Source organism: Notolabrus celidotus, chromosome 15 (assembly GCF_009762535.1).
Source record: "Notolabrus celidotus isolate fNotCel1 chromosome 15, fNotCel1.pri, whole genome shotgun sequence".
Classification (NCBI taxonomy): Eukaryota; Metazoa; Chordata; class Actinopteri; order Labriformes; family Labridae; genus Notolabrus; species Notolabrus celidotus.
Window position 1 is genome coordinate 7,483,025 of NC_048286.1, and position 27,898 is coordinate 7,510,922.

At 41.1% G+C, this 27,898-nt stretch overlaps 2 protein-coding genes across 2 annotated transcripts; both read right to left on the reverse strand.

The window, feature by feature from the left end:
- Positions 1 to 1,127: 1,127 nt before the first annotated feature.
- ncstn (nicastrin) lies at positions 1,128 to 13,918 on the reverse strand. The gene is made up of 17 exons (XM_034702393.1): positions 13,779 to 13,918; positions 11,397 to 11,498; positions 10,751 to 10,874; positions 10,201 to 10,322; positions 9,790 to 9,935; positions 8,716 to 8,860; positions 8,454 to 8,566; positions 7,943 to 8,095; positions 7,751 to 7,855; positions 6,354 to 6,431; positions 5,166 to 5,335; positions 4,978 to 5,080; positions 4,473 to 4,571; positions 3,728 to 3,815; positions 3,310 to 3,473; positions 2,710 to 2,922; positions 1,128 to 2,348 (listed from the first exon to the last, which is right to left on the reverse strand). Exons 1-17 carry the CDS (start codon positions 13,834 to 13,836, stop codon positions 2,226 to 2,228), a joined length of 2,106 nt encoding a protein of 701 aa, XP_034558284.1. The 5' UTR covers positions 13,837 to 13,918; the 3' UTR covers positions 1,128 to 2,225.
- Positions 13,919 to 15,228: 1,310 nt separating this feature from the next.
- copa (COPI coat complex subunit alpha) lies at positions 15,229 to 27,490 on the reverse strand. The gene is made up of 30 exons (XM_034702392.1): positions 27,285 to 27,490; positions 26,832 to 26,945; positions 26,657 to 26,730; positions 26,273 to 26,353; positions 26,103 to 26,179; positions 25,889 to 25,998; positions 24,136 to 24,245; positions 23,206 to 23,305; positions 22,873 to 23,091; positions 22,484 to 22,634; positions 22,319 to 22,385; positions 22,147 to 22,222; positions 21,889 to 21,971; positions 20,641 to 20,866; positions 20,174 to 20,312; positions 19,825 to 19,987; positions 19,502 to 19,648; positions 19,128 to 19,317; positions 18,925 to 19,020; positions 18,687 to 18,775; positions 18,453 to 18,576; positions 18,121 to 18,210; positions 17,903 to 18,006; positions 17,533 to 17,676; positions 17,294 to 17,434; positions 16,969 to 17,151; positions 16,716 to 16,826; positions 16,456 to 16,617; positions 16,135 to 16,329; positions 15,229 to 15,636 (listed from the first exon to the last, which is right to left on the reverse strand). The coding sequence occupies exons 1-30, from the start codon at positions 27,322 to 27,324 to the stop codon at positions 15,577 to 15,579; spliced, it is 3,666 nt and encodes a 1,221-aa protein (XP_034558283.1). The 5' UTR covers positions 27,325 to 27,490; the 3' UTR covers positions 15,229 to 15,576.
- Positions 27,491 to 27,898: the final 408 nt, after the last annotated feature.

Sequence of the window (27,898 nt, forward strand, 5' to 3'; positions counted from 1 at the left end):
TGAGTCCTCTTGCCCTGAATAGATTTCAATTCCCAATGCTGTGTTTTCCTTGTTGTTTGTTTGTCTCTGTTGTCTCTTTTGTTTAATACTTGTTTGGTTTGGTCTCGCAATGTGTTTTTTATGTTTTGTACAGGACTTGGGCAGCTTCTGCTGTGTTTTAAATGTGCCATATAAATTCATTTGACTTCACTTGACTTAACAATCAAAATTTGAAAGGCAAGATAACAAAACCGAATGTATTTCTTTATATGATGGACAATTTTACATCTTTCCCAATCTGTGGAATCATTTCTCTGACAAAATGCTTTAAATAAATGTATTATAAAGTGGTCAAATGTATTTATATATGACGGAACACATTTTTTATTCTATTTCAGTCGGATAATACTCATTTTGGTAAGTGAAATGAAATAATCAGGGTTTTTTTTAGATCTGATTTAGGAGCTACAAATATGTGACAACTTAAAAACTGTGATTGTAGCACTCCAAAGACAAAGTCAACCTTTTCACGTCAGAGTATCTCTTAATTTCTTCTTTTTCATCGTTTCAACCAGATACTAAGAGGCACACATCAGAAGTGATTAATGGTGCCTTGTTTCTTGTGGTAACAGAAGGCCTCCACCAGTCTCTTCATCTCCTCTATCCCTCTTACCTACCCAAACTTGGTCTCAGCAGATGTGTGTTTAACATGAGTCTGGTTCTGCTGGAGGTTTCTACCTGTTAAAGGAAGTTTGTCCTTGCCACTGTAACTTGCTAAATGCTGCAAAGTGCTCTGCTCATGGTGGATTAAGATGAGATCAGACTGAGTCTTATCCTGTCTTGATGTTGGGTCTTTGTTAATAATAAAACATAGAGTATGGTCTAGACCTGCTCTGTTTGTAAAAGCGGCTTGAGAGAACGTTTGTTGTGATTTGGTGCTATACAAAAAAGATTGATTGATTGAAACACACCCATAAAAGAGCTCTTCCTTTGTACCTGTTACTCAAGTAAAGGAATGACTAATTGAAGCCAGAGAATGTGATTTTTCTTTTTTTTTTAATGCTGTTATTCCAGCCTTTCCTTCGTGATTCATGACAGTAATCTTAAAAAGTCCTCACATTCAGATTTGAGTGACACCGAAGGCCAAACTGGAAAAGAAGCCATGTTTATTTCCTCATCAAGGCATCACAATTGGTCATTGATTCCAGCCGTTAAATGAACACTCGTCAACAAAAAACATGAAAATCATCTTAATGCGTTGTCACAACTTTCAGAAGTTATTGTTAAAAGAAACCTTGTCAGAAAGGTACGAACCAAAGAGAGTGCACAGCCTGAGTACCAGCGCACCAGATCGTCTGACTGGTTCTTTTGGCAGCTGATCGATATGAAGTGTTAGTCAGCTGCATCAGACTCTTTGAGGACTCCTTCACCACTTCAACATCACAATATGTGAAATCACAACTACACACAGCTGCAGTTGTTCTGTATTATGTGTGCTGGGACTGAACAATATAAATATTTCGGTTGTTGTCATCTTCTCGGGACCTACGACTTCTCAAAATACTTCACCGCACATTTATGGATTTTGCAAAACCTTAAAATTTAAATGTTACTACTTGTTCACTGACTCAAAAAAGTGGTTCTTATCATTAGAACTGATTGATAAGTTAACTACACTGACAGAGAAGACAGTATTGCACATACCATTGCAATCCTCACACACACATACACACACACACGCGCTCGTATCCATCGTGCACACAGAATCACACGCTCAAACACTCGTTCAAATTTACATATTCACAATCACACGCTCAAATAATGCTCCGTGTTTGGTGCCTATCCCATGACACAGTAAACAAAACATTCTTTGACAATAAAAAGGGAAAAAAAAAGAACTTAAAAGAATTATTAACATCTTTTTTTCCCACTGGCAGGGCCTGCTGGTGCCTGACCAGTGTGTTTACGACCCTTGATGAGTCCAGATCCATCCAGGCCAATCCAGTCCGGTCCAGTCCTCATGCCACGTCTCACCTGAGTGAGTCCACAAACATGAAGTCGTCATGGTCGTCGTCTTTAAAATATAAGCCCCTCTGAGCTGCTGCTGTGTGTCACCTATGTGTGTACCTACGTGTGTTGTGTGTTAAAGAAAAGGGGGGCGGTCCGTGTCTGTCTGGGATAGAAGTAGTAGTTGTGGTCGTTGTAGTAGTATTAGTGGTCGTGGGACTGCGTTTCCTCCGTGTGGATCAGTAGGTGGCGTTTGCTGGTTCCCTCCCCGAGCTGAAGAGCATGTCGGCCTTTGAGCTGATGATGTACGTGAGGAGCAGGGACGATATCAACACGCCGAAACCCACGCCCAGCGTCACCATCTGGAGAGAAAGTCAAACAACACGAGAAGGTTTAAATACAACTTTTACCACCATGTGATGTTGATGTTGTGATCTTTTAGCAGTTTTTTTTTTAGCAGACAAACAGCAACTTAGACTTTTCTTTCAGTTTTGATATGCCACATGACAGATGAAAGTTAAACACTAACTCTTGATCAAGCTCTCCTACAGCCTCCAAGTATCACTTCATGTCTTTAATGTCTAACTAAGAAGCCAGACTTCCTTCAGTATTACAATCATTAATAATCCAGTACACCAGAAATCACAGGGGTACTTCCTCGTCCCTAAGTTTGATGTTAAATCTGCATGAATAAACATGTCAGAGGTTGAAAATTAGGTTTACCTCCAGCTCATGACTAGCCACCAGGAATATGCGCCCTTTGATGGTCTTCCACCTGGACTCTGTCCACGTGGAGTAATCTTTGGAGGTGTACTCCTTCAGGTCGAAGGCCGGAGACAGAGCTTTGGAGAGGCGGACCGTGGAGCGGATGCAGAAACCTTCCCTCTTTGTGCTGTTGGGCGGCGCGGCGCCCTGAACCCACATGTAGGTGTACATCTGAGGGAAGAGGAGGAGGAGAAAGAGATTGAATTGTTTATTTTTCGTAAGGTGAGATGATGTTGCAAATCAGTAGAATTCAAAGTTAACCTTTATTCTGTATTATCAGGTATATATTCTAAAAATATCTTATTATTATTAATTAACTGAATTCAAGTCAAACAAATTTAAAGATGTAATCACCAAATTGTAAAAGTCATTTAATTAGACCATTTAACATAAATCTTTAAAGACAGGTCATAAAAAGAGAGTAAATAAGAGAGACTGTTCCTCATCTCTTTTCATGTATCTTCATGTATTTGTTCCCTTGTGATTAATTTGTCTCACACTTAACTTCTAAACAAAATGTGGGTAAATGATCAAAAGTAAGTCGGCTGTAGGTCTCACATGTTTGCTCTCCGTGTCCTTCTCGTCTTCTCTCTGGTTCTGGCAGTCGTCCTGCGTGATGTTGGGAGTGCTTCCTGTCAGGTTAGCCAGCAGGTACTGGACCAGGAGGGTCGGTTCACTGGACTGCTGGGCCACGCCCACATAGAAGTTTGTGGGCCGGTCAGCTAAAAGACAGAAATATGACGTTTAGTGTTTGGAAATAATGAAGGGATTGTAACTGTGACACCACCTACTGGCCTTAACTGCACAGAGCAAAGTTATGTGTCCTAATTACAGCTCCATGTCAAACACTAACACTTCAAAATCAAACACATTTCAAGACTCGTGTTTTTTAAACTATAAAACAAACTTTAAAAAGCAATTCATGTCCACAAGCCTAATAGAACTCAAAAAAGGATGAGTCTGCGTGTCGTCTTACCCAGGTGGCTGATAAGATCCGAGGGCAGAAGCTGTTGGAACCAGGAGTTGTTTGACCGAACAAGAAAACCATAAAGCAGTCCAGTCACCTGAGGAAGAGAAACCAGTGGAAGAGAATCACTTCTGCTCACATCAACTGTTTTACCAAGACCACACATTCACAGGTTAGGAGTCTTTTCGCAAGGCAGCAAGTTTACATCAGAGACGATCTGAAGAGATAAACAAACTTGCTCAATGTGCAGTCTAATAAAAAAAGATGGATGTGATGGATGTGTTGAGGGTCAGTGTCTTATGAGGAAAGGTGAGAGTCTAAGAAACCTTGATGATGTTACAAACATTTTGAAGGACAGATTGAAGTTAAATTGTTTAAGTTGTCACTGTCTGAAAGCAAAAGCTATTTTTTTTGTGTTTCAATGAGGAGAATCTGCTTAATGGACTTAAATTCTCACAAGACAATGAGGACAGAGTGTTTTTTATAGACCCCCAAACTTAAATTAAGGTATAATATAATCTGTATTCAGATTTTTTAAGAGATTAAAACAGTGAAACCGTTAGAATATACTATAACTTCTGACAAAATGATAATTTGCCAATCTTGCAAATGTTCACAGTGGATTGGGCAGATTAGGAGAATGTTTTCAGGAGGGAAAGAGTGAAATTTGAATGAATAGATAAACAGCTCCTGAATTTGGTGAGAAATTGAACAGATTGAAATATATTCTACTAATAAAGTCGATCAGTCTTACAATCTGAGGGTCGGCCTTTATGCTGCTCAGCTGGGGCTCTGCTCCTCCGGCCTGCATGTAGAGAGCTCGAGCGACCGTGGTGGCCACCTTAGTCAGAGCCTGAAGGAGGTATTAAGAGAAATACAAGGACATCTCATCAGAGAAATACAAACAAGGAATGAAGAAGCTGAAACTTAAGACAGTTTAAATCATGCTAGAGATGTTGTTTCATTTACCATCCACTCTACTGTTTCTGAAAACTGATTTTAAAGTATGTTTCCAAAACTGCTGCTCTTATTTTTCAAGCTGAGCATCATAGAGAGAAGAGAGACAAGCAACAGGCCTGCCTGGAGGGCGTCTTGTTGGATACAGCAGGGTTTAAATTTTCATCAGAGCAAAGAAGAAACTTCAATCATCTCAAATCACATAAAAAGACGTCGGCAGTGTGCAGAGAAGTTGTTGCCTAGCTCCTCAGAGTTTATTTACAAACACGACCCTGGTGAATGTCGGTAATTTGCAGACGTACATTTGCCGTGTCGGTGACAAACTCCAGCTGCTCCTCCGGCGTCATGTTTGGTGGGTACGAGATGTTCAGGTATTCTGCGTTGTCATACATGCTCTCATAGAACCTGCACACAGAACAAATACACACACAGTGAGCAAACAGGATTACTTTAACAAAATGTAGAAATGAGTCATAAAGACGTGTCTCACCTGCTGGTGAAAGCAGTCTGGTGATCCTCCAGAACAACCCCAGGGATCTGCCGAGCTCGCAGGAAACGCTGGAAGGATGAGGGCGGGAGCGGCTGCGAGACACTCGGCTGTTCAACTGAGACGCCTGAGCCTGCAGAGGCCGACTGCAGGTTACCGATGAGCTTACGCACCTGAGAGAGAACATCAGAGGTAAAGAGAACAAACGTTAGGATGATACACAAACTGTCAGCTTAAGTTGAATCTCTGATCTGCTTTTGAAGTTTCCTTTACATCAGTCAAGACTTCTCTTAAATGGACGCCTGGTATTTTAATGATTGAATATTTAAGCTTTTTTCCATTCAGTTTATTTCATCGCAATTGGCGTGGGAAAAAAATATATCACTTTCTGTGAGACACTATAATTAATATCTTCCCTTCAATATTTCCGTATGCCAAATAGAAGAACCCTAGTTTAATTTTCCTGCAACTTAGCGAACACAGAACACGCCTACAATGTATCTTCTACTCCAGTTAACCTCTCTAACCTACAGATCTGTTTGTAAATCAATCTGCCTGATCAGAAAAATATGCGTATTTCCATGTAGTAATCCTAATCTTACATCTTCAGAGCTTCATGTCCAATAACCTCCCTCTGGTGTGCAATTGTTTAACTGAGTGTTTTCTTTTTTTAACTTGTTTTAATCGTGCTCTTTCCCTGTACCATGACACTGTTTGAAGAAGGGAAAAGCTAACTGATATTGAGGATAGAAAATAGGTTTAAAACGTAATGAAAATATGAATTATACAATGTAATTTTGGTTGAAATTGCACCCACAGATAAAAAATGTTGACATTGAAGAAGTGCTGGAATTGTGAGGCGATGATGGGAATGACATGTTCTAGATTTACGATGTTAGGAATGTATGAAAAACTCAGATGTGGCTGTGGTTTCCTGAAGGTTTCATCTGGAATCTTTCTGAAAATGTACTCTGAAAATTTAAGCGTTACTCTTTTTATTTATTACTTTTTTTTTTAGGCGTTTTCTGTATGTTTTGACAGATTTTGTGCATATCCTGTAAAATGTGAAAATCAATAAAACAAGTTTACAAAAAAATAAAAATTGCACCCAGAAGGATGATTGTTCATATGTTGTGGTCATGGAGAAGCACTGTATGAGGGTACAGCTCTTTGTTGTCTAAAGATACAAACCTCTTCGTTGACGCTGCTGTTCTTCCTGGACACAGGATCAGAGTGAAGCCACAGCTTTTGGTCAGCGCGTAGACCAACCTGTGGAGAACAAACGCCACATACTTATATACTTAACAAACATATAAATAAGCAACATATAGTCACCTTAAATCAAGATCAAGCACATGTTCTTACTAATCTGTCCACAATGTGCTTCATTAAAGGTTCAAGCTGCAACATTATTTTAGTTTTCAAATGTCTAACATGACTTGAAATTTACTTTCAGACATACTTTTTGTTTCAAACATGGTGAAATATTTTCAAGTCAGATTTTAAAAAAAAAGTTTCATGTTAAAATAAACTGATATAATGCATTACATTGTTGAAACAATCGTCATAATCAGACCTAAATACTTTGTTTGAAACCTCTGAGTACTAAAAGTGGGACAGTTACATCAATAGTTTTCTCCTTTTAATTATTCTTCATTCAGAAACATTTGAACAACATAATTTTGGTTAAAGTATGACTCTCTGGATTGCTGCCATTACTGCATTACGGCGAGTACACACTACAGGCTAATTGGGCTGATTTTTGTCCCGATCTCCCCCTTACGATCAAAGCCAGCAAAGGCCCGATTGTCTGATGTTTGCAAACGACATGGTGTGTGATTTTCCTGTGGTGTGCGGTGTGTTAAGAGGGATTTTGTCCAGTTGGAGCTGCTCAGAAGGCTTCAGAAGAAGAGATCATCAAAAATGAACATGTTTAATATTTGCCACTAGAAATCCTGTAGTGTGTGGGATTCTCTGAGAGGAGCTGAGCACGCACAGTGTGTAATGTCACGTGTACCGGAGCAAAAGCCAATCAAGACGGGAGCTGACTCAGCTGACTGACGGAAGAGGAAGTAAAAACAAACAAAAACATGACGCTGGCGAAAACTTGCCGCTGTAATGAATACAATTCGCGCTGTAATTCATACAGTCCACATTCCCACTGTCTCCATGACTTTTTCCATTAAAAAAATTCTTATTTGTGTGATTTCGGAAAGTAAGTAAGAGGCCGAAAACAATCATCATCGCTTCTTCCTGTTCGTCCACCATGTTTGTTTACACCGAAGTCACGTTTTACTACGCTAGATTTGGAATATTGAGCGTGAAGATCCTGATACTCTATTGAAGAATCGGTTAGTGTGTGGTGTGCTCCGTAGTGCACACTACACACTATAAGATCAGAAAAGAGAGAGGACTTGTGCGATCTGTCTTTTGTTATCATCAAGTGTGTGGTCTCTAAAGGTGTGAAGGTTTGAAGAATCCTGTAATGTGTGCCAGCCATTAGTTTTAAGCTTTTAAACTGTGTCATTGAGCGCCTTTACAATCTGCTGCCATGCACAGGTCGATGGATAAAGAACTAAATAACATACCTGTCCAATCTCCAGCACTGAGTGAACGTTATCCAGGTCCACCGTGAACTGATTGTTCTGCATATCGTACACCATCCTGGAACTGCCGATGTAATCAAAGGTTTCCTGGAATCAAAGAGTCAAAAGAGAGTCAGGAGTGATGCAAACAATGTGATTAATACTGAAGCATAAGATAGCGTGGAAACAACTGACCCCCTGGAAGAAGGCGTAGAGGATGTTGCGGTTAGGCGGGGCCTCCTGCGTGGCATTCCTCAGAGCATGAGCGGCTGCGAGCAGAGTGACAAACCCAGAGACGCCACTCTCTGCTCCCGGAGCAATGTCGAAGAAAAAGGACCTGCTGTCCAACTGAAGAGGAGAGAGAGAAGAAGAGGTTTTCAATATTCTATCTATCGTTCTTAATCTCTTCAATCTGTTTGTTCCTACGTGAAGGCGAAATGTAGGCAGCACGTTTGAAGGAAAGGTGCTTTGTAAATAAAGTTGAGTTGAGAAAGCAAGGAGAACATGATCGGACATTACATGGCTTGGATTTGTCTCTTATGCTTGAAATCTTTCACGGTGAGAGAGATCAAGATTGATCATGGTTGAACTAAAATGAGCATGCTAATAACTTACAATTAGTTTCTACTGCTGTGAGTTATCAGTCTGATACTTTTTATCTGATATGTTTGAATTCAGAGCAAAGAGGATTTTATCTGTGACTCACCCTGGCTGCTGCTATGACCACACTCTCCCCCGTCTTGTGTCCCTTGACTGTGTTGTTGAGAGGCCGGGTGGAGGCCCAAACATTATAGTCGCCCAACGGGTCACAAACCATCTCTAAAGGAAGACAGGATAAAAAAGACAGACTTAGGAGAGAAGATCAAAGTTTTATGCTGTAAAAAGAAACCGAAAAACTACTAATCTACTCATAGCACAACTTGAAAAGGAAGACCTCATGTGATCATTTCCTCATGTTGTGTAAATACCTGGGCTGATGCTGAAGTTGATGTCATTCCTCCTCATGCAGGTGGCCGTGTCGGTGACAGCGGACATGTGGGAGTAGAGCTGCATAGCGCACAGCGGGTACTGCGGGACGCTGCCGTTCACTGCTCGGTTGTGATCCATGTAACACTGCCAACAAAGAGAAGCAGACACATTTCAAACTTATGTGTTTTGTTTCACAAACACAGAAAAAAAACATTGATGTGTGTTTTTTGGAACCTCAAATAGTTTTCAGACCACAGAACAAGTTGGATCATATGAAAGTGGCTCTGTGGCTGTTGCTCTGGGGCACGCTGGAAGGTTTTTGGCAGAGAAGTTCTCTCATTCTCAAGAACTACATTTATCACTTTGGCACAGATGCTTCTCTCCTCTGACACCGTCAAACCTGAAACTGTTGCTTTACATAAACATTTCCCTTGCCTGTCATGCTGTCTTATGAGCGACACAAGAATAAACTCCCACAAGAATACTGCTGGAGGAAGTCATTCAAATGTTCCAGGAAACACAGTCACCAAAAACTAAAATACAAAGCGACATTCAAGTTAAATTTAGACAACTGAAATGCAAAGTGTGTGACTTCTCATGGTTCGAAACTGAAAACTGAATCTGAAACATGAGTCATGGGTCACGTTGACTTCAGTGGCTCAGCACTTTTCATCTGTTCTGTAAAAACTCAAAGCACCCTGAGGAGGAGAACCCTGAGCTCTCCTGCACTGGATCAAAAGAAGATTATATTCAACCAGCAATATGATCTGTCTGTTTTTGTCCCACATACTGCTGGAAGAGCAGCTAATGATTTGTTGCTCCTGCTGACAAAATGACACGATACGCCCCAACATGTTAGAAAGAAGACGCTGCAGAGACAGCTTCATTGGCATCGTTTCTTAACCCACCCACTGCTGGGACAAGTTCGGATCGCGTTTTATTGACACTGCACTGTTTGTTTCAACACCAGCGGCAAGTCTGAAACAGTGAGACAGCGCTGGGACACAAAGATGAACAACGTAATAACTGCAAGCTCAAAGTTAAACCGTCAAAGGGATGATGTGTAACAGTACCTGCCGGATGACCTGAGTGTCATTGTCGTCTTTCATGGAAAACATGGGGAAGTCAAACTCCTCGTAGGCTAGTCCGTTCCCCAGGGGGTTCCACACTGTCATGTTACAGTGAGCCAGGGCTGGGTCATAGCTCTCTGAATACACACCTGAGTGAAAGAAACAAAAGGCAGATGAGCAGCTGATGCAGACTCTCAGAAAGTGAGATGTGAACAGATGTTTTAAAAGCATGCACACAAACAAACATGTAGCCTTTTGATTTCTGCGCATTGTACTGCAGAACTAGTTCACATGCCGTTGAAACTGCATCCACCACAGGTTGTAATTACCTGGATCAGCTCTCTAAACTACAATTAATGTCTGAAACTCTTCTAACAGTGAGGGACAAGTCTCAGCAGGCGCACCACCACCCACCTGAGTTCTCGTTTGGGCAGCTCGTGTGTGGGGAGAAGCCCTGTGCCGGGTTTGTGTTTGGTGCAATCACAGCAACACCGGCCACCCTGCTGGAGCCGCTTTTCAGCTTCATCATGACAGACCTGAGAGGCAGACAGTCAGCACGGGGCAGAGGAAACCAAAGAAGTACAAACACAGGTCAGACTTGGCTTTGAGTTTCTTTCCTCAGGGTTACAAACAGACAGAATCTAATTTACTGTACATTTCTGTTCCTGACAGCTTATAAGAGATCGGGTTTTACTGCCATGTTCTTATGGCAGAACTTCTCTCATCTACTTCTCTGAGCAGAATTACACTATGATTTACTCCTGCCATTAATTAGTTCATTGGCAAGTAATTCTGGACTTGTGAAAATAGTGAAATATACTAATACAGTTCTTATAAATAAATCAAATAGAGAACAATTAGAGAGATTTAAAGGCCAAAGATAATTAATGATTACAATTGTGCACTCTCACGCAACACTACTCTGTGTGCTCTCTCTACAGGATGGGATATATGCCGACCGTACCTGGTGAAGAGCGGATACTCCAAGATAACCAGATAAGGAGGGTTGCGACCAGTGCTCAGGACCCACTCCACGTTTTCCTCGGACTCGAGCACATGGAGTACACCCACGTTACCTGACAAAGAAGCTGAAATCCAAAAGAGGCAACTAAATATTAGCAGCTGTGGGATACAAAGTAGTACTAGATATATAAAGATCTCCAACAAGAATATTGATGTGTGTCTACCAGGCCTCTCCTCTGTTAAAGGAAGGTTTTCGGACTTGGTTCTGGGGCTCTGGACCCAGTGGCAGCTGTTTTCTTTGGCGTTACAGAAGTTTCAGATGCTAATCATAGAAATTGTTCATTTATCTGCAACTAGTGTGCGGTCATCTTTAGAAGTGAAGTACTAACTATGTTGAGAATTCATTTGTTTTCAAAGAAGCCACAGACCACACAAAGAATTCAACGTACAATATTTTTCAGAGATAGTGGAAAAATGATCTCACTACAAAATCCAAGACAAAGAAATACACTTGGAAACCAGAAGAACACAGACTCTACATTTAGGATGTAACAAGACTTTTTACTTCATCATTGGGTTTCCAGATGCGTCCCGGAGTCAGGAAGAAACCATCATGCACCATCACCTTGTTCTAGTGCTTTACTTACACTGGCATCCTATCTGATGTGTTGCATTGAGCAGTCGCACACATGGGACAGTGTAATTGAGATGCACATAAATCTTCTTTTCCACTGAATTGCAGCCGACACCTGAAAGAGAAACATCACTTTGAGTTAGGTTGCTCTCTTTGTGCAGGATTTAAAGTGACAACTTATTACCAAGCATGTAATCTTTACGTCAAAGCTTACTGGCCATCCCTGAGTGTGCGCAGGCACACACATCGGCTACGTCTAATTTATAAATGTCTTCTTGACTTGGTCCCAATATATTTGTGTGTGTTTCTACAAAGATCAAAAAGCCATTATGCCTTTTTTACAAATGTGTGTTCTCTGTGTTCGGACAGAGTTTGGTAAGAGAGCATTTAGTTTTGCTGCTCCTACTGCTCTGAATAAACTCCAGATGGACTTAAAATTGTCAGATCTTATCTCACTTGACGCCTTTGGCTCCATCTTAAATGAAAGACGGACCACAGAACAGTGCCTGTGTTTTTAAATGCTGTTTCTGTGATCACAAATTGCACTTTATTTGCAAATTAGTTGCACTTTTAAATTATTGATTGTTTCTACATACTCTCTGTAGGGATGTAAGGATATATCACAAATCGGTAAAAAAATCGATACAAATAAGTGTGGATTAAAATCGATTAAACATGATTTGTATCTGGATATTATTTATAAACAGTAGAAGGCGCTATCTGCATTATACTCCGCTTGTTCAACATCATTAAGACTCTTGCACTGCTCTCTGGTCACTCGCTGAGTGGAGGTGTTTTAAGTTTAAAGCATGTTTCAGAATCAGCTGACTGCACACAGGGAGACGCTCAGCTGGGGGCTGCAGCTGAGTGACAGGTCTCCATGAGCGCTGTTTTTCTCCACTGCTGGACTGATTCTGACCTGATTGCGATCCCGGCTGACACATGACCACATTCACATGCTGATTTTTCTCAATAAGAACGAAAAAACTGGGCAATGTGAGTCTAAAATATGATTCTGTTCAGTTGTCCTGTTGCAGTAAATCCACATGTTGTAGTCTTCACTCTATGACCATGCATCCACAGAGATTATTTATAAGCCTGCTCCTCACGTTGATATTCAGCGTGTTTAACATTTTGAACACCCCAATATGATCTGTAGCTGTTTAATACTGTCAGTAATATACATTGTGTCGTGAAGGAAAATTTAATTTAGGGGGAAATAACGGCTTTTACATTATTTTTGAGATGGAAAACTGTCACTTTATTTTAATGATTAAATGATAATTGATCATTAACATTTTCAAAGATCGATCAAGATTAAAATACTTGAAATTTGCATTCCTAATTTAAAGAGATTTACCTTATTTGTTTTAATATTTAATATTTTCATTTGGGAATCGTTCACTTTCCATTTCTCTAGAATTGTTCTGAAAGTTTCCAACAAGGTATTTTTGTACAGTGATTTTAGTTTTTTGCAAGGTGCTGAAAAAAAGTGTGCAGTGGTTTTATTTGAGTGACAACACACCTTAAAAATGATAAAGGATGACTTTGTTTACAAAGAAATATAGGATAAAACCTATATTACAACTGTCCATATCTGAGAATTGAAATAAAATAATAGTTATTTAATTTTGAGTTCAATCCAGTTTTCTTGAGAATCGTAAGAGAATCGTGAGTGAATCGTATCGTAAACCAAAAATCGGGATTTGAATCGAATCATGGGTTGAGTGTGTCCTCACATCCATGGAAGAGATAGAGATCTGCTTTTGTCTTGTGTGCCTGTATTTCCTCCACTTCAGCACTGAAGTGGAATCACTCCATGTTGACGCATGAAGGCGCTGTTTAAATTGGTCACCTGTACGCCCACTACATCAAAGCACCGCGGCGGTGTCCAGGTGACTAAATGAAGTTATTCTTCATAAGTTTTGTGACTTTGGGGGAAAAGAATCCGACACTAGAAGATAAAAGCTCGGAGTCCAGTTTGGTGTGATTTAATCCCTGGAGCTGTGGGCGGACACGGAGGGGGAATCACGCGCAGTCACGCTGATGCTGACAGAGTCAAGAGGGCAGAACTAACCTGACTTTCTCAGAGGAAAGTCGGTAAAAAGACGTGTTTATAAATAAATAAATGGGAGTGTTTATAGACTCACATCTAATCGTTGTGTGTCAACAACTGTCGCAGCGCTCACATCCATTGTAAACTTCTATGTAAACACCGGCAGCTGAAAGTGAAGCCAGTCAGGGAAACCTCCAGCTAGCAGAGATTAGCCTAGCATTAAGCTAGCTCCGAGCACAAAGAAGACACAGATAATCTGACCGCCCGACACGGAAACACACTCTAACAATGAATACACACATGTACACGAGAGTTCATCAGTGTAACAACAGAACTTACCAATGAAAAACCAACAAACTATCAAATTAATCATCCATTTGTTCGACAGCAGATCCATCTTCCTGGTTTGAAAAGCAGGAAAACACAACAGTAGGTGTTGACATGTAAAGCGTCCGGGTTCCGCTGTTTGGTTCCGCTTTCCTGTTCGGGGGGCGGACTCAGTCAAAGTGGTCAAAATGGAATCTCTGGAGCAGAAAAGAAAGGATAATTTATGTTTCTGTGTTTGGATATGTATTCACTTCAGGCAATTAAGACTTTTAAACATAACTACAAGTTTAACATTTAACTTGGTGTTAGCTGAAAACAACTGTCGCTCCAAATAAGAAGTTTGTCAACGCTGCACACTCCTGATGACTCAAACCAGTCATCTCAATAACCAGGAGGATGTTATAAATTTGTTAATCTAATTCTAAATGTTATAATTAATGTCAGATACTTTAAGTTAATTATTCTAAGATTTAAAAAATAATATCAAATGAATAAAATTTATAGTCTGACATATTTTGTAATTTTGTGATAGCTGATTACTTCTGTGATTAAATTAACTAATTCAAATACTTAATGACTAAATATTAATTTGTTGGAGATGTGTAGGTTGTTTCATTAAAAGGAATATTCATCTTTCATTTTTGTTCACAAGCTTACCAGAATTCATTTAACATTTTTGGACATATCCCCCGTTTTTTTCCTAAATCGCACCCTGGTACTATGGATTTTCCTGAAAGCTCCTGTGAGCTGGTTATATTGAGGTGGCATCAATATTGATGCCTTTATATGACCTACAAAAGGAATTAAAATCAAAGGAATAAGACTGTTTTTTCTTTGAATTACTGAAAAGGCTGCAGATGTGGTGCAGAAATCACTTTTTTTGTAATTCTCTTTTTATTGAGTAATTCTTTTTTAGTAAAACTAAATATGTATTAAGTAAAAAAAAACAACAACCTTCAAATCAATTGATAAGATGGAGTGACTGATAATAGGATGTCGTTAAAACATCTAGTGAGAATTTGCCTTCATGAAAATATATATCCAAATATCTCAATTCTAAAATCACTATTCTTTTTCAGTCCTATAAATCAACTGGCCCTTCTTTAAAATTTCACTTTAAGGAACAACCATATAAGTCAAGAGAAAGGACCAGAAGAGCAGAAAGCACTTTTTAATACTCCCAACAGCTTTCTGAATAATATATTTGACTTAAAAAAAGCAGGATGGGGTTTTTCCATCAGGAAACACTACTTTAGACATGCACATAAAACCAGCAAATAGTAACAGTGCCACTTTATGGTAAGGCGTGGCAACACCGATGCAAAACTGAAGTTCCTGATAGCAGCCATAAACATTTTTACGTCTACAATAGAACCATTATCTTTTATGGTATTAACCACAAAGCTTTGCCCATATACCACATAAAAAACACTGAATCAAACACACACACAAACACTCAACATTTTCATTGATAAACAGGCATCTTTATTGTCTTTGTCACCCAGATACATAGAGCAATACTGCTCACATTTAATTTATCATCAAACAAGCCAGAAAGGAAACATCAGCGAGGTTTACAGCTCTACTACAGCTACAGGACAGAGATGACACAGTACAAGAGAAAGCTTTTAGCAGGATAAGTGATGCATGAAATAAGAGTTAAAAGTATTTAGTAATTTAACATCATTGTGAGCGAAACATACTGTATATACCTCTGCTTTTATTCATCATTTTAATAACTGTTGTTTCTACAGAGTGAGTGTGGATGTGTTTGAAAAGAGAATTCTCTTCTGTTTGTCTCCGCTTCTTCTCAGCGGAACTGAAGTGGACTCACACGCAGACCGATGACGTCCTTACCGATCTCAGTCGCCTGGAAGAAGAGGACAAATTAGAGGTTAGAGATTAGAAGAGGGAAAGTGATGTATTCATAGATTTTGTTTGGCATTTTGTCTTGCTAATATCAAGATATGTTTGAGAAACAAACAGCTGCACAAACCATCATAAAGACAGATTAACACTTATTTTATTCCCATTCAAAGGGAAGAGAGCGTCAGTGCTAGTGGTAAAAGTGTGCTGCTTTATAACCCGCAAATAAAGACATTTAAAACATGTATGAGTGTTTTTATGAATATGATTTTTGCACATTTTCATCCACAGATACTACCAAACGTGAAGAAATGTCAATTCAACCAGCAACATTTGCTATTCAATGGTGAATCTCTCACTACTATCAAGACTATAACTTCTCAAGTCAATACTACTTCCATGGTCTTCATAAAGTACCTCTTTACAAGGATACAATCTATGCAATATGTTGTTTTTAAGAGCTTTCTGGTTTGTACTCGTCTGTCCCAGGTCTCTAACCTACCTGTGTGACCCTGCAGATTTGGCCTTTGTATGTAGGACAGTAGCAGGCTCCAGAGAGAGGACACTTCTCAACAGGACGTCCACGGTACAAAGGAACAAAGGAGGCAGCGCACAGGTCAAATGGATTGTGGGGATCGTAGTTCAACTGGTGGGCGTCTGTCAGGGTCTTCTCACAGGCTGCCAAAATCTTACGGGTCTGAAAGGTAAGGAAAGATGACATGATATTAAAAGCTGAGAAAAAGGAAGCATTGTCAATCAAAACTGAAACAAACGTATAAAAATAGTCTGCTAAATCAAGCTACTGCTTGGTCACACTGCCCACCTGCTGTGCAACATCTGGCTTTGGTCCCAGCTCGAGCAGGCGTCGTGCAAAGTTTGCAGCAGTCTTGAAGTTACGCAGCTTGAAGAAGAGGTTCAGAGCTGTCCGCAGCACCAGCACCATGTGGACCGGCTGGAGATTACAATGGGTGAAGTAGGCAGCCATCTGTAAAGAAAACATGCACATACATGAGAAAATGAGGCTCTGGAAAGAGACAAAGTAGGAGTGATGATCATTTAGGCAGACATGCAACAGATATTTACCTCACACAGCCTCTTCTGCTGATCCAAAGTGTCCTTAGGCAACTTCTTCCTCTCCGTCTCCATGGTCAGACCCACTATATACTCTCTGCAGATCGTAATCAGCTGCTGAGCCTGAAAACACATAGACCACAACCACTCAGGACAAGTTTAAAATACCCAGTGAGCAAACCAGAGCTGCATTTGGTTTGGTGGAAACATTTGTGGTGCATGTGGAGATGAACTGATTGTAGTTCAAAGTGTGTTTTGTGCTGACCTCTGCAATCTCCTGCTTGTTATCAACCACCAGCAGAGGCACAGACAGAAGGATGGCTCTGAAGCGCTCCACAGCTTCCTCAAAGCGCCCGGATGTGGTCATTTGGTAGCACTGCTGCAGGCGAGCGATGAGGTCGGAGAGGCGCAAGCCCACAGCTGGCATTCCTTGCTTTGCACCACAGTCCTGAATAAACAAGATTTGTGCGTTAGTAGATTTACATTTACTGTGAGAAAACAAGGAGGAACAGATGAGGGAAAGAGTAAACTATCACACTAACAAGGATTTCTCAAAGAGCTGACAGTCTCTAAAAAAACAACAGCTGTACCTTCCAGTTCCTCTGAGGATGACCACGCAGGCAAGGCAGGGAAGGCAGCCCCAGGTAGCAGGTACGGCCTCGAGACAGAGTCTGCATGAAGAGAGACTTGTAGGGGCCAAAGCTTACCACTCCCACCTGGTCATGGAGCAGCTGTTGGACAGAATAAGAACATTAAATGTCAGCATAAAGTAAAACAGCAAGAGTAAATGGTATATTGGTATGAATCTGATGTTGAGTCGTGTACATACTCTCATAGCAGTTTCGAATGAGCCAGCCAGGATGTGATCCACAGGCAGCTGGGAGTTGTTGCACCACATCTGCGTGGGACTCATGCCCTTAGTGGGTGGAACGAAGAAGCCATCTTCTGCTCCTCCGCCTGCAGCCGGCACATCCTGATGGTAGAGAGGGAGACAGGTTGATTATTTTACTGTAGCATCTCATAAGAATGATCGGCAGCAGATTGTTTAACTTGGGTGGAAAGGGTAAAAATGATCAGCTGAAGTATGAGACAGATGACAGAAAATATGGACTCAGCAGACGCCATGTTAAATATGTCAGGATACTTGTGTGTGTATTTCTTGAGTTGTGGGTTTTTAGCAGTGATGCAGCTCCTCTCACCAGCTCAGGAGGAAGGTCCAAGTCCTCCTCCACCTCCCAGCCTCCTCCTTCCTCTTTTCCGACTCCTTCCTCCCCTAATCCTTCCTGAGCATCCATGAAACCATCTGAGAGACGAAGAAAAACAGGGGAAGATACATTTGAATTTGTATGACACTGAAGCACTGCTTGTGTGACTCAATGGCTCACTGAAAGATCCGGTTTTAAAATGTCCTTCATACCTTCATCCAGCTGAAGCTCAGCATCATCTCCCCAGCCCTCTCCTCCTGGAGCCTCCATGTCCAGGTCTGCGGCCATCTGACCGGCCTTACCTGCAACACAAAAACAACTTTTTAACTCAAGTGAAGTCAGCTGCAGTAAGTTTCCACATCTCAGACAAGTAGTTTGATTGAATTTGACTTTTATTGCTGGATCACTTCTGCCTGGTTTACAAAAGCAGGACTGTGTTTTTTATAGAAAGGAACATGTACACTCTGTATATATATATGTACTCTAATTATATTAAGTCTTATGTCTGTGTGTTTGTGTGTGTCTGTGTCGACTGATGACTCACCCTTTGCTGCAATGGCTCCCTCAAAGAAACCCTTTGAGACAGTGAGCAGAGGCCAATTGGTGTCCAGAGGGTTGATGGGAGGAGGCGGCTGCAGCAGCTGCGCATTGGGATCAACCTCCGGCACCTAAAACACAGATCCAGCTTTATTTACATCAAAATCAAGCCTTTATATTCAGTGTTCCTCAATGCAGTGTTTGAATATTTTATGGTAAGGAGATTGTTTTCTTAACACACCGTCTCCTTTTCAGGGTCAAAGGTCTCCTTCAGCGCCTCGGCCTCTTCATCCAGTCCATGAGTGGCTGCAGTCAGGAAGGCCAGAGACTCTGGAGGCATAAACAGTTGTGTTTATTGACTTCTTCTTCCTTTGTTAATGCTTTTATAAGTACAACTCTCTCATATGTAAATATAAAGAAAGGTTGATTATGGCTGAATCTGAATATTCTTCAAAAAAGGAAAGTGAATTTGAACCCACTCTGTCCACAGTTCTTCAAGATGCGGACCCTCTCACTGACATCTCCGAGGTAGAGAGCTGCCTGGTAGTGACCGCTCATGTCCTTCCTGATCTCAGCTACAGGTGAGGAATAAACAAATATTACATACGTTAACTGGCATCTGAGATACACAAACCTCCAACCACATGTTTGCTGAAATATAAACCAAGTCTCCATCTCTCACCAATCTTCATCATCTTGCGCAGTTTGGCCAGGTTTCCAGTGATCAGGTAGAGGAAGGTGAGCTTGTCAAAGTTCTTGGTCCTTTGGTAGCACATCTCTACGACCTGGTGGTGTCCCTGCAGCAGCGCTGCCTCACCCAAACGCTCCCAGCAGCTTCGCTCGTCCAGGGCCTTGGCTGCCTCCAGAGCCACCTGAAGAACGGAGACAGAGAAATGTTTAGAAAAGTGACCCAGAAAGCAAAGAAGAACCTGAAGTAGAGCTCATCACATGCATGCCAATGTGCCAAAAATAAGAAATGAAGACTATAATGTTAAAAAAGTGCATGTCCAAAATTAGAAACATTCCCCTGATGGAACAGTTTGTCCAGCAGCTCACCTCGATGTTTCCACACTCCAGAGCCAGACTGAAGCGAGTCTTCTCATCTTTGACAAAGTGCAGAGCCACCTCAGGGTAGCCCTTCTTCTGCAGGTAGGCAATGATGGACTGGCCCACCAGCTTAGCATTACGCACCATGTGGAGAACCTGGAGGAGTGAAAATAAAATGTAAATAAAAATAAAACACATTTTTAGACTTTTAGGTTCCCAGCATTTGATCATCTAAGTGAAAAATGTCAGTAAAAATGTAGATCAGAGATTAAAAACCCTTGCGATCCATTTCTTGAAGAAGTTACACTTAACCCAAATCACCACAGACTCACCTCATCATATTTGCGGTTGACCAGGGCCAGTTTGAAGCGGTACTCCGTGGGGTCGATGGTGAGGACTCGTGGCCTGCACTCTCTGTCCAGGCAGTAAACACTGTTTCCTCTCACACGGGTCACATAGATTGGCAGGTCCAGGGTCCTGATGATGCCGTGATCACTACAGGAACACACAATGAAGACAATAGATGTTGCAGAAGACAACACCAGTACTTATTTTGGAACTGAGCTTTTCCAACTTAAAAAAATTAACAGTGCCAGATAGACCGGGTCGATGTGCTCACAAAGAGGTATATGTGTAAATATGTTGCATTGATTGAACCCTGCTGTCTTGAGCAGTACCTACCCAGAGGTGAGGGCGTATTTGATGTGGTTGGAGGTGGTGTAGATGAAGACGCCGCTCTCATCCCAGGCCCCACTCTTCACTCTGATGTTCTCATGAATGTTGCAGAGACTCTCCAGCTTACGGTTGCAGATCATGATGGCTGAGGGACAAAAAAGAGAACAAAGAGTAATCTCTGCCTAAGAAGTGTGCAGGACATTTTGCATCTGAGGTCACCAGAATATGTTTTGCTGCTGTGTGAGAACATTTGTCAAAGATGTCTTCAGCATTTTTTAGCAGCTTCATGATAAGCATCAATGAAATGAAATCAGTGTCTGAATCAGGATACTCTGACGCTGTCCAAACACAACTAATGCCTGAGAGATGTTTGACAGCCTCGACTCCGGCAGCACAAACAAGGAGATAACATGTCTTGGCTCTGTGGTGAGTGTCCTTGTTTATATCTTCAGATATTCATCTCATCCACTCACCGTGTTTAGCCAGCAGAGCCACGTGGCTGGTGTCGGCGCTCCACACCACGTACTTGACCTTTGCGATCTTGACGGTAGCAAGGGAGCGTTTCTGCTGCACGTCAAACAACGTGACGCCGTCGGCATCACGCAGCAGCAGAGAACCGGTGCCGGCGTAGAAAATCTCCTCGCAGCTCGGGACCTGGACCTTCTTCACAATTTCATTCTTCAGGTTCTTGATCAGCAACTACGGAGAGAAAGAGAGGGGAATGATGTTAGAGGAGCTGGTTTTGAGTTTGATGAAGAATTAAAAACAGTGTAGGTAGAACTACAATAAAGACAGAGAGATTTTTGAAGTCATTACTTATAAACGTTTAAATAAAAAATACTTCAATAAACACTTTTAAATAACCTTTGCATTAAAAACCATTATTTTGTCATATTTTGGGGTTTTTCTGTCTTATTCAGAGAGGATAACAGGGAGAGAGAGTGGAGAGTGACATGCAGGAAAGGGGGTGCAGGTTTGAATTGAACCTCCCCTCACTGGAGGACTACAGCCTCTGTACATAGGTTGGTACTTAACCAACAGGCAGAACTGGCGCTCAGAAAAACTATTACTTGAAAAAGACAGATACCATTATAATAATAATTATTATTATTATTAAAAATATATTTTTTTTAAAGTGAAATAAAATAATATAACTATTATTTTTTTTTATGAAAAAGTAAAATAAAAATATTCATAATAATAATCTTTATTTTTAATATTATTGTATTTATTACTATTATCATTGTTGTATGATTAATAATAATAATATTAATAATGATAATAATAATAATAATAATAATAATAATAATGACAATAATAATAATAACAATAATAATAATAGTCAGTCTTTATTTTAAATAAAATCAATGGATTCCCTAATATCAGTATTTCTCCTGTTTAAGGTTAGTATCAATGTTTTTGCAGAATTTCTAACATAAAATTGAACGTTATATATCAACTAATCAGTTCCTGAAGCTTGTATAGAGATAGAACTTTGTATGAGTATGTAAGAAAGTAGGTAAAAAAGCTACCAAATAAGTAAATAATAGATTCTATTTCTAAAAAAATCTGAGTATCTGACAAAATAATGAAGTTATTGAGAGAGACAAATATCAAGTCATGAATGAAATGGTCACATTTTTAAAATTGTCCTCAATAAAAATGTATCCAGACATTATTCAAAATATGTCTATCATCTCTAGACCAGAATTAGGACTTACTGAGTGCATGCGGTCCAAGACGGCAAATCTGTTCCTAGCCACCCACACTGCAGTCAGACCAGAAGACCTCTTCCCCTCCGGTGCTGAAAGGAACACAAAGTCTTTAGTCACCATCAACACTGATTGAGGTTGTTGATGTCTAATGATTGGCATAATAGAGTAAAGTAATGATACAGTGAGAGAAGAAAACATAATAAATACAAGAACATAAAGTTTATAAAGTGTTTGAAGAACAGAATAACTTCAGTTTCTTTTTACCATCAGGGTTCTGAGAGTCGCTCTCTTTGGGGATAGAGTACAGGTCATAGGTGCTGTTCTCCAGGTTGGTCGCCCTCTGCAGGAGGAAGATGATATGACATTAAATAACTTCAGTGACTGAATACCAGTGAGGGATGAAATTGTGTGAGTGTTGTAATCAAGAGATGCTTACAGTGCAGAGCAGGACGGCATTCTCTGCAGGATTGTACGACATGCTGAACACCGGGAACTTGGACCCACTAGAACGATTCAGAGACCGTTGTATGTCACATTCAGAAGAAATGAAATGTTTAACAGTAACCATAACATCTATGAGAGGGGGTTTAGTTTGACCGACCTGCGAAGCTGCATGACAGCCGTGTCCTTGCTGCTGTTGAAGTCCAGCTGGCGGAGGAAGCGATCCTTGACGTAGTACAGCATGTTACCGTGCACGGCATACGCTGGACGCTCACGCTCCAACTTGAATACAATCATGCCGCTGTCGTGACCTGGAAGACACACACGCCATCTTTAAGTCTGACAGTCACATACACATTATTGCACACCTGAGGTTGAAATGTGCTGCAGGATAAAGGTCTGAAATGGTCAAATTTCACACAGGTGTTTTGTTTGTTTGTGTTTTTGGGCAGGATGATCATTAAGCTTTCGACAACACCAAGAAGTACGAAGTGATTATTTTCAACACATCAGTTAAACCCATGAGCGTGGACCAGTGTCACCACCTACCAGCAGCAAACAGGTTGAGATTTGGGTGAGCCCCCAGCACCCAGAAGCGGTCGTGGTCCCGACGGAAGGTCTGCACCCCAGTCCTCTTGGACATGTCCCACACTCTGATGCTCTTGTCCTCAGAGTTGGACAGAATGAGCTCCTGGCGCGGGTGGAAGACGGCACAGGACACATTGTTGTAGTGACCGCGGCATGTATCCAGTTCCCATGCCTTAGATTCTGGAGGAGACCAAAGAGTTGAAACTTCAATCAACATATGGACAGAGCAGTACTGGCAGCTCTTCCTGTGATCTGATCACTCCTATTAAAAGAAGCGACTTCTGGTTCACTCACCGTTCATTCTCCAGATCTTGACCTGCCTGTCGTCGGCTCCAGACACAATGAGGGGCATGCTGGGATGGAAGGCAGCCCAGTTGACCCCACGGTCGTGACCCTGGACACAGAAACACACAGTCTCACAAATCCAAACAGAAATCCTGCAGCTGTGCCAGCTCTGAAGCCAGGAACAGAAGGTTTCTGAACATCAAACACAATCCGCCCTCTTTGAGATCATGAAAATGAGCGAACAGCAACAAATAAGTGGAACCTTACTCTCCAGAATCGTCCTTATTTTCTCTTGCTTTGACCTCAGGAGTAATTACTCGGGACTCAGAAACACAAAGAAGCGCCAATGTTTGCTATACTTCACCCAAAAACATATTAAGTTGGTATTTTCCATGAAATCGACTCAAACTTGGAAGTCAGTGACGATTTGGAAAATCCTTCAACAATGCTGAGTTTGTTTCTCTTTGGCTTTTCAGTGGACAGGGACATGCTGTTCAGTCCACACCAGTGTGGTTTGTTTTGTCACTCTGAGTTTGACTGAAGGCATTTCAGGAATATTGCAGCTTGAGGCAAAATAACATTGTTAAAATGTCTTTCTTTAAAAGGGCATGGCATCCACGCTCAAAATGATTGGCTCAAATGAAAGAGCTTTTTTATTGACATGTCAGCTGAAGAGAGACAGGAAATGTGGGGAGTAGAGAGTGGGGGAAGACATGCAGTAAATGGTCGACCAGCCAGGATTCGAACTGGCGACCTCTGCGGCGAGGACTATAGCCTCTATACGTGGGGCGCTTAGACCGCTAAAGAAGCACAAAACCTTCAGAAACACTTGTGTCCCACACCTGTGAAGTCTAAGGTTGATTCATTCCAACAACAAAAAATGTCAGTCTGCAAAAGAACCCTATAATCGTAATCTTATTTGTAAGTTTCTCAGCTCACCTCGAGGACGTGCTTCACAACAGCATCCGAGACACCGAATAAGTCGACGCCAGAGATGCCCCGCACCTCAGTCTCCACAGCGCCAGGAGACAAGTTCTTCTTCCTCAAACCTGGAACCAACATTCAAGACAACGCGTGCATGGTAGGTGCCATATTCATGTAACAAGGGGCACAACCACAGTTCAGGGGAGGGAGAAAAACAAGACACCAATTATTGAAACAAATCAAATATGAAGCAAACACACAGAGAGGGAGATAAGGGCAATTACACGAAGGGAGAGCTGTTGGACCACTGAACACACACGCAGGGTGGAAACACACAAACACAACCTCTGCTCTCTCATTCATCCACCAACTTGAGTCTGGAAACAATCATGGCAGTAGAAGGAGTGCTGATTGGGTTAATGAATCACTGGCATACAGATGAAGAACAAATTACTCATGATTTGATTGGAGAGCGAAGCGAGACACTGATTACCTCCCAGACTCAAATGAGAGCAGGAAAGAGACAAATGAGTGAGAAAACACAGCTCGCGTTCGTTATTCCTGCCCTTTAAAACGAGGTGGTGAACAGATAGTTCAACAGCATGAGGGGGTGACAATCAAAAGGGGGAGGGGGCGGTACTGGGAACCCATGTGCAGGCGTGGATGTTTCAAGGTAGAGCATGGGATAAGGAGGATGAGGAGGGAGCATGTGGACTTGGCAGATGGGGGTGGAGTGGATGGTGGTGGGTGTTGTAAGGACGTGCTCTGATGGGGCGTTTGGATGAAAGGAACAAAAAGGGGGTTTTTGGGTTGTTTTAGAGGCTCATGCATATTTCTGCACACATTTGAGTCACATGCAGAGTTAAAAAGAATCTGAAATGACAGCTTAATGACTAAATGGTGACTTAAGTAGTTCATATTATCTGTTGAGTAGCAGAGCCAGCTGTGCAACTGTCATGCCAAGGGGAGTATCAAAGTATCAAAGAGGTTGTTATGTACTGTTTTTAACCAGTTAGTAGCCATGGTGTTCATCCATGATAGAATTTAGACAAGCAAACAGGGCACATATCAGTAATGGGAGGAAATAGACTTCAAAGTAAGAGTGCAAAGGAGACTTTCTCTGTTAAATGGTAACGTGCAGGTAACGTGGTGAGTAATTCTAGGCCCTGCTGTGAAGTTTTCAATGAAAAAGCTCATTAATAAGTGAATGAGTATCTGGAATCACAGGTGATGCCAGAACATGTGAAAGCACATGGATTATCAGGGACAGGAAAGAGTTACAGATTCTTATTGTATGCATGTTCACATGTAAGGAGGTTATTGTAAACATGAGCAAACTGTTGGTTAGTTAGAGAGAAGGCGGGGAATAAGAAGCGAGAAACAACATCAACACAGAGATTTTAGAGGCATGCAAAGGCACAGAAACACCTCTCACACTTTCTGTAGTGTCTTTTCAACTACATATCAGAATGTGACCTATTTCTTTATTTAAAACTGTATGGTATTTCACAACTGAAATACCATACTGTGATATATTCTGACAAATCAATTTCCCTCTCTGTCTGTTCTGAAAGTAGAGGTGTTTCTGTAAACAGCCCACAGAGATTTTGTCCTGTACAAGAAGAAGAAGAAGAGGAAGAGGCGATCCAGGACTTGACATTAATCAGCCTGTGCCAGCTTCTTCCTCCTCCTTCATACCACTCTGCCCTCCCACCCTTTCCTCAACCCAGCCCACTGTCCTTTGCTCCTTCATGTCCCAGGCTCTCACCAGAAATATCCCACACTCGCACGGTCTGATCCAGACTGGCTGACACCACCAGGTCCTCGGATGGGTGGAACTGAGCACACATCACGTAGTGGTTGTGGCCGGTCAGCACGCTGTGGGTGAAGAGGAACATTGACAGATTTTAGACCTGAGTGATGACAGTAATCATCAGAATGCTTACAGAGAAATGTATGTAAATCTGCTCAGTGAGTCCTACCAGACACAAGTCCTGGACTGCCAGTTCCAGATCCGAATAGTCTGATCATCTGAGGCACTCAGAATCCAGGGATACTCCTACAGAGACAGACATTAAAAAAAATAATATAAACAAGTCTGGAGTCTGGTGTAATTGATAGGAAACAGATTTTAATTCAGAGAACAACTCACATGATGGAAGAAGGTGGTTCTAATGTAGTCCAGATGTCCAAGGAGGGTGAAGAGGCAGCGTCTCAGCTTGTAGTTCCACACCTGAAACAATAATAACATACTGATTAAACTTATAGATAATGAATCATAGCAGCACATAAGAAATAACAATGTTATATAATTAGCTTAAGCTTCATCTGATTGCATCAAAGTACTGTGACAGCACTGACCCCTAGACCCAGGCCTCCATCTAACAGGTCAAACTTAGGCTACTGAACATGAAAGCATTGAATATGTTGTCCTATTCATTGCAGTAAATTCAGACTTTTGATACAAGTGTATTGTCTATACTCATTTTGCAGTAACTATTACTCTGGCAACATGAGAGTGCAATAGTAGACTCACCTTGATCTTGTAGTCATCTCCTCCGGACACAAACAGAGGCTGCTGTTTATGGAAATCAATTCCTCTGACAGGGCCTGAAGACAGAGACACGTCAATATCAACACACGTCAGTCAAGAGCACAATGTAGATTTTAAAGTGATATAAACACTGATAATAGCCACACTGCTGTCTTACCATCGTGCTCGTCGAACTTGTCTATCAATGTGCACATTCGATAGTCCCACAGCTGGATCACTCCGTTGTGCAAACTTGCAAGAACCCATGGCCTCTTAGGATGGAAACTCAGGCCTGAAATTGAACATCAGATTATAAACACTCTCATCGTAGCAGTTAAAAACATGCAATAAGACTTGAAGGTCATATTTCTGGGTGTGAATAATCAAATGGTAGAGTTTGACGAAATAGTTATTTGTTAAGCTAACAGGGTAGCTTCAGAAACGTACATGTAGTGTCTGTTTTACATGATGTGATTAAATATCAGACAGGTAGTATACAAATAAGTCTGTTTTATATCATCTTCTTTGAATATTCAGTGTTTAATCAGGAGATATGATTGTACAAATATGAAAAATTAACCGTTTAATGTCAGCTCGCTAACGTTAGCATTCGAAGCTAGCAAAGCCTTACCTTTAACACGGGCCGACTTCGTCTCAAATTTCGTTAACATCGTCGCTTTATAATACTCCAAGTTGTGTTTTTTATGATTAAGTAAAAATAACTCCAAGAAGAAATATTAAAACAGGTGAAAATATTCCAAACAGGTGAGCTCAGGCGGCCTGATCGCCTTCGCCCATTTAGCAGGTTCTTCTTTTCCTGACACGTAGCTCGTTTTGACTTCCGGTTCAGAGCAATAAAGTTTTACATTGAACTCTGACGCAGAAAGCTCCACGGCGTCACATAGAAATACACTACATAGAGCTGAACTGTCGCGAGCGCTCTGGTAGACCAACTCACAACATGGCGTTAACTGATCTAGATAAAGTAAATCTATGTGGTCTTGTGTTAACGACACATAAGACCTACTGTACTTTCAATGACAAGAACATTTAACGAGTACATTTTAGTCTCTGTAAACCTCTAGTGTACATGTTTGTTTGTTAATTCACCTGAACTATTGTGTTATTATCAATGACTACAGCAAAGTTAATTAAAATAGAACAATATCACTTTTAAACAGTAATTCCAACTGTGTGCTTTGAACAAACTAAGAATAAAACACTATTTGATAAGATAAGATTAGA

Excerpts from the sequence above, each read along its gene's own strand:
- copa (XM_034702392.1), bottom strand. The coding sequence starts at position 27,324 with ATGTTAACGAAATTTGAGACGAAGTCGGCCCGTGTTAAAG. Across the intron at positions 20,867-21,888 it reads TCTTGGACCGCATGCACTCA|TTGCTGATCAAGAACCTGAA; the intron begins GTAAGTCCTAAT and ends TTCTCTCCGTAG. Across the intron at positions 19,649-19,824 it reads TCAACCGCAAATATGATGAG|GTTCTCCACATGGTGCGTAA; the intron begins GTGAGTCTGTGG and ends TCACTCCTCCAG.
- ncstn (XM_034702393.1), bottom strand. The coding sequence starts at position 13,836 with ATGGATCTGCTGTCGAACAAATGGATGATTAATTTGATAGTTTGTTGG. Across the intron at positions 11,499-13,778 it reads AGTTTGTTGGTTTTTCATTG|GTGTCGGCTGCAATTCAGTG; the intron begins GTAAGTTCTGTT and ends TTTCTCTTTCAG. Across the intron at positions 9,936-10,200 it reads CTGCCCAAACGAGAACTCAG|GTGTGTATTCAGAGAGCTAT; the intron begins GTGGGTGGTGGT and ends TCTTTCACTCAG.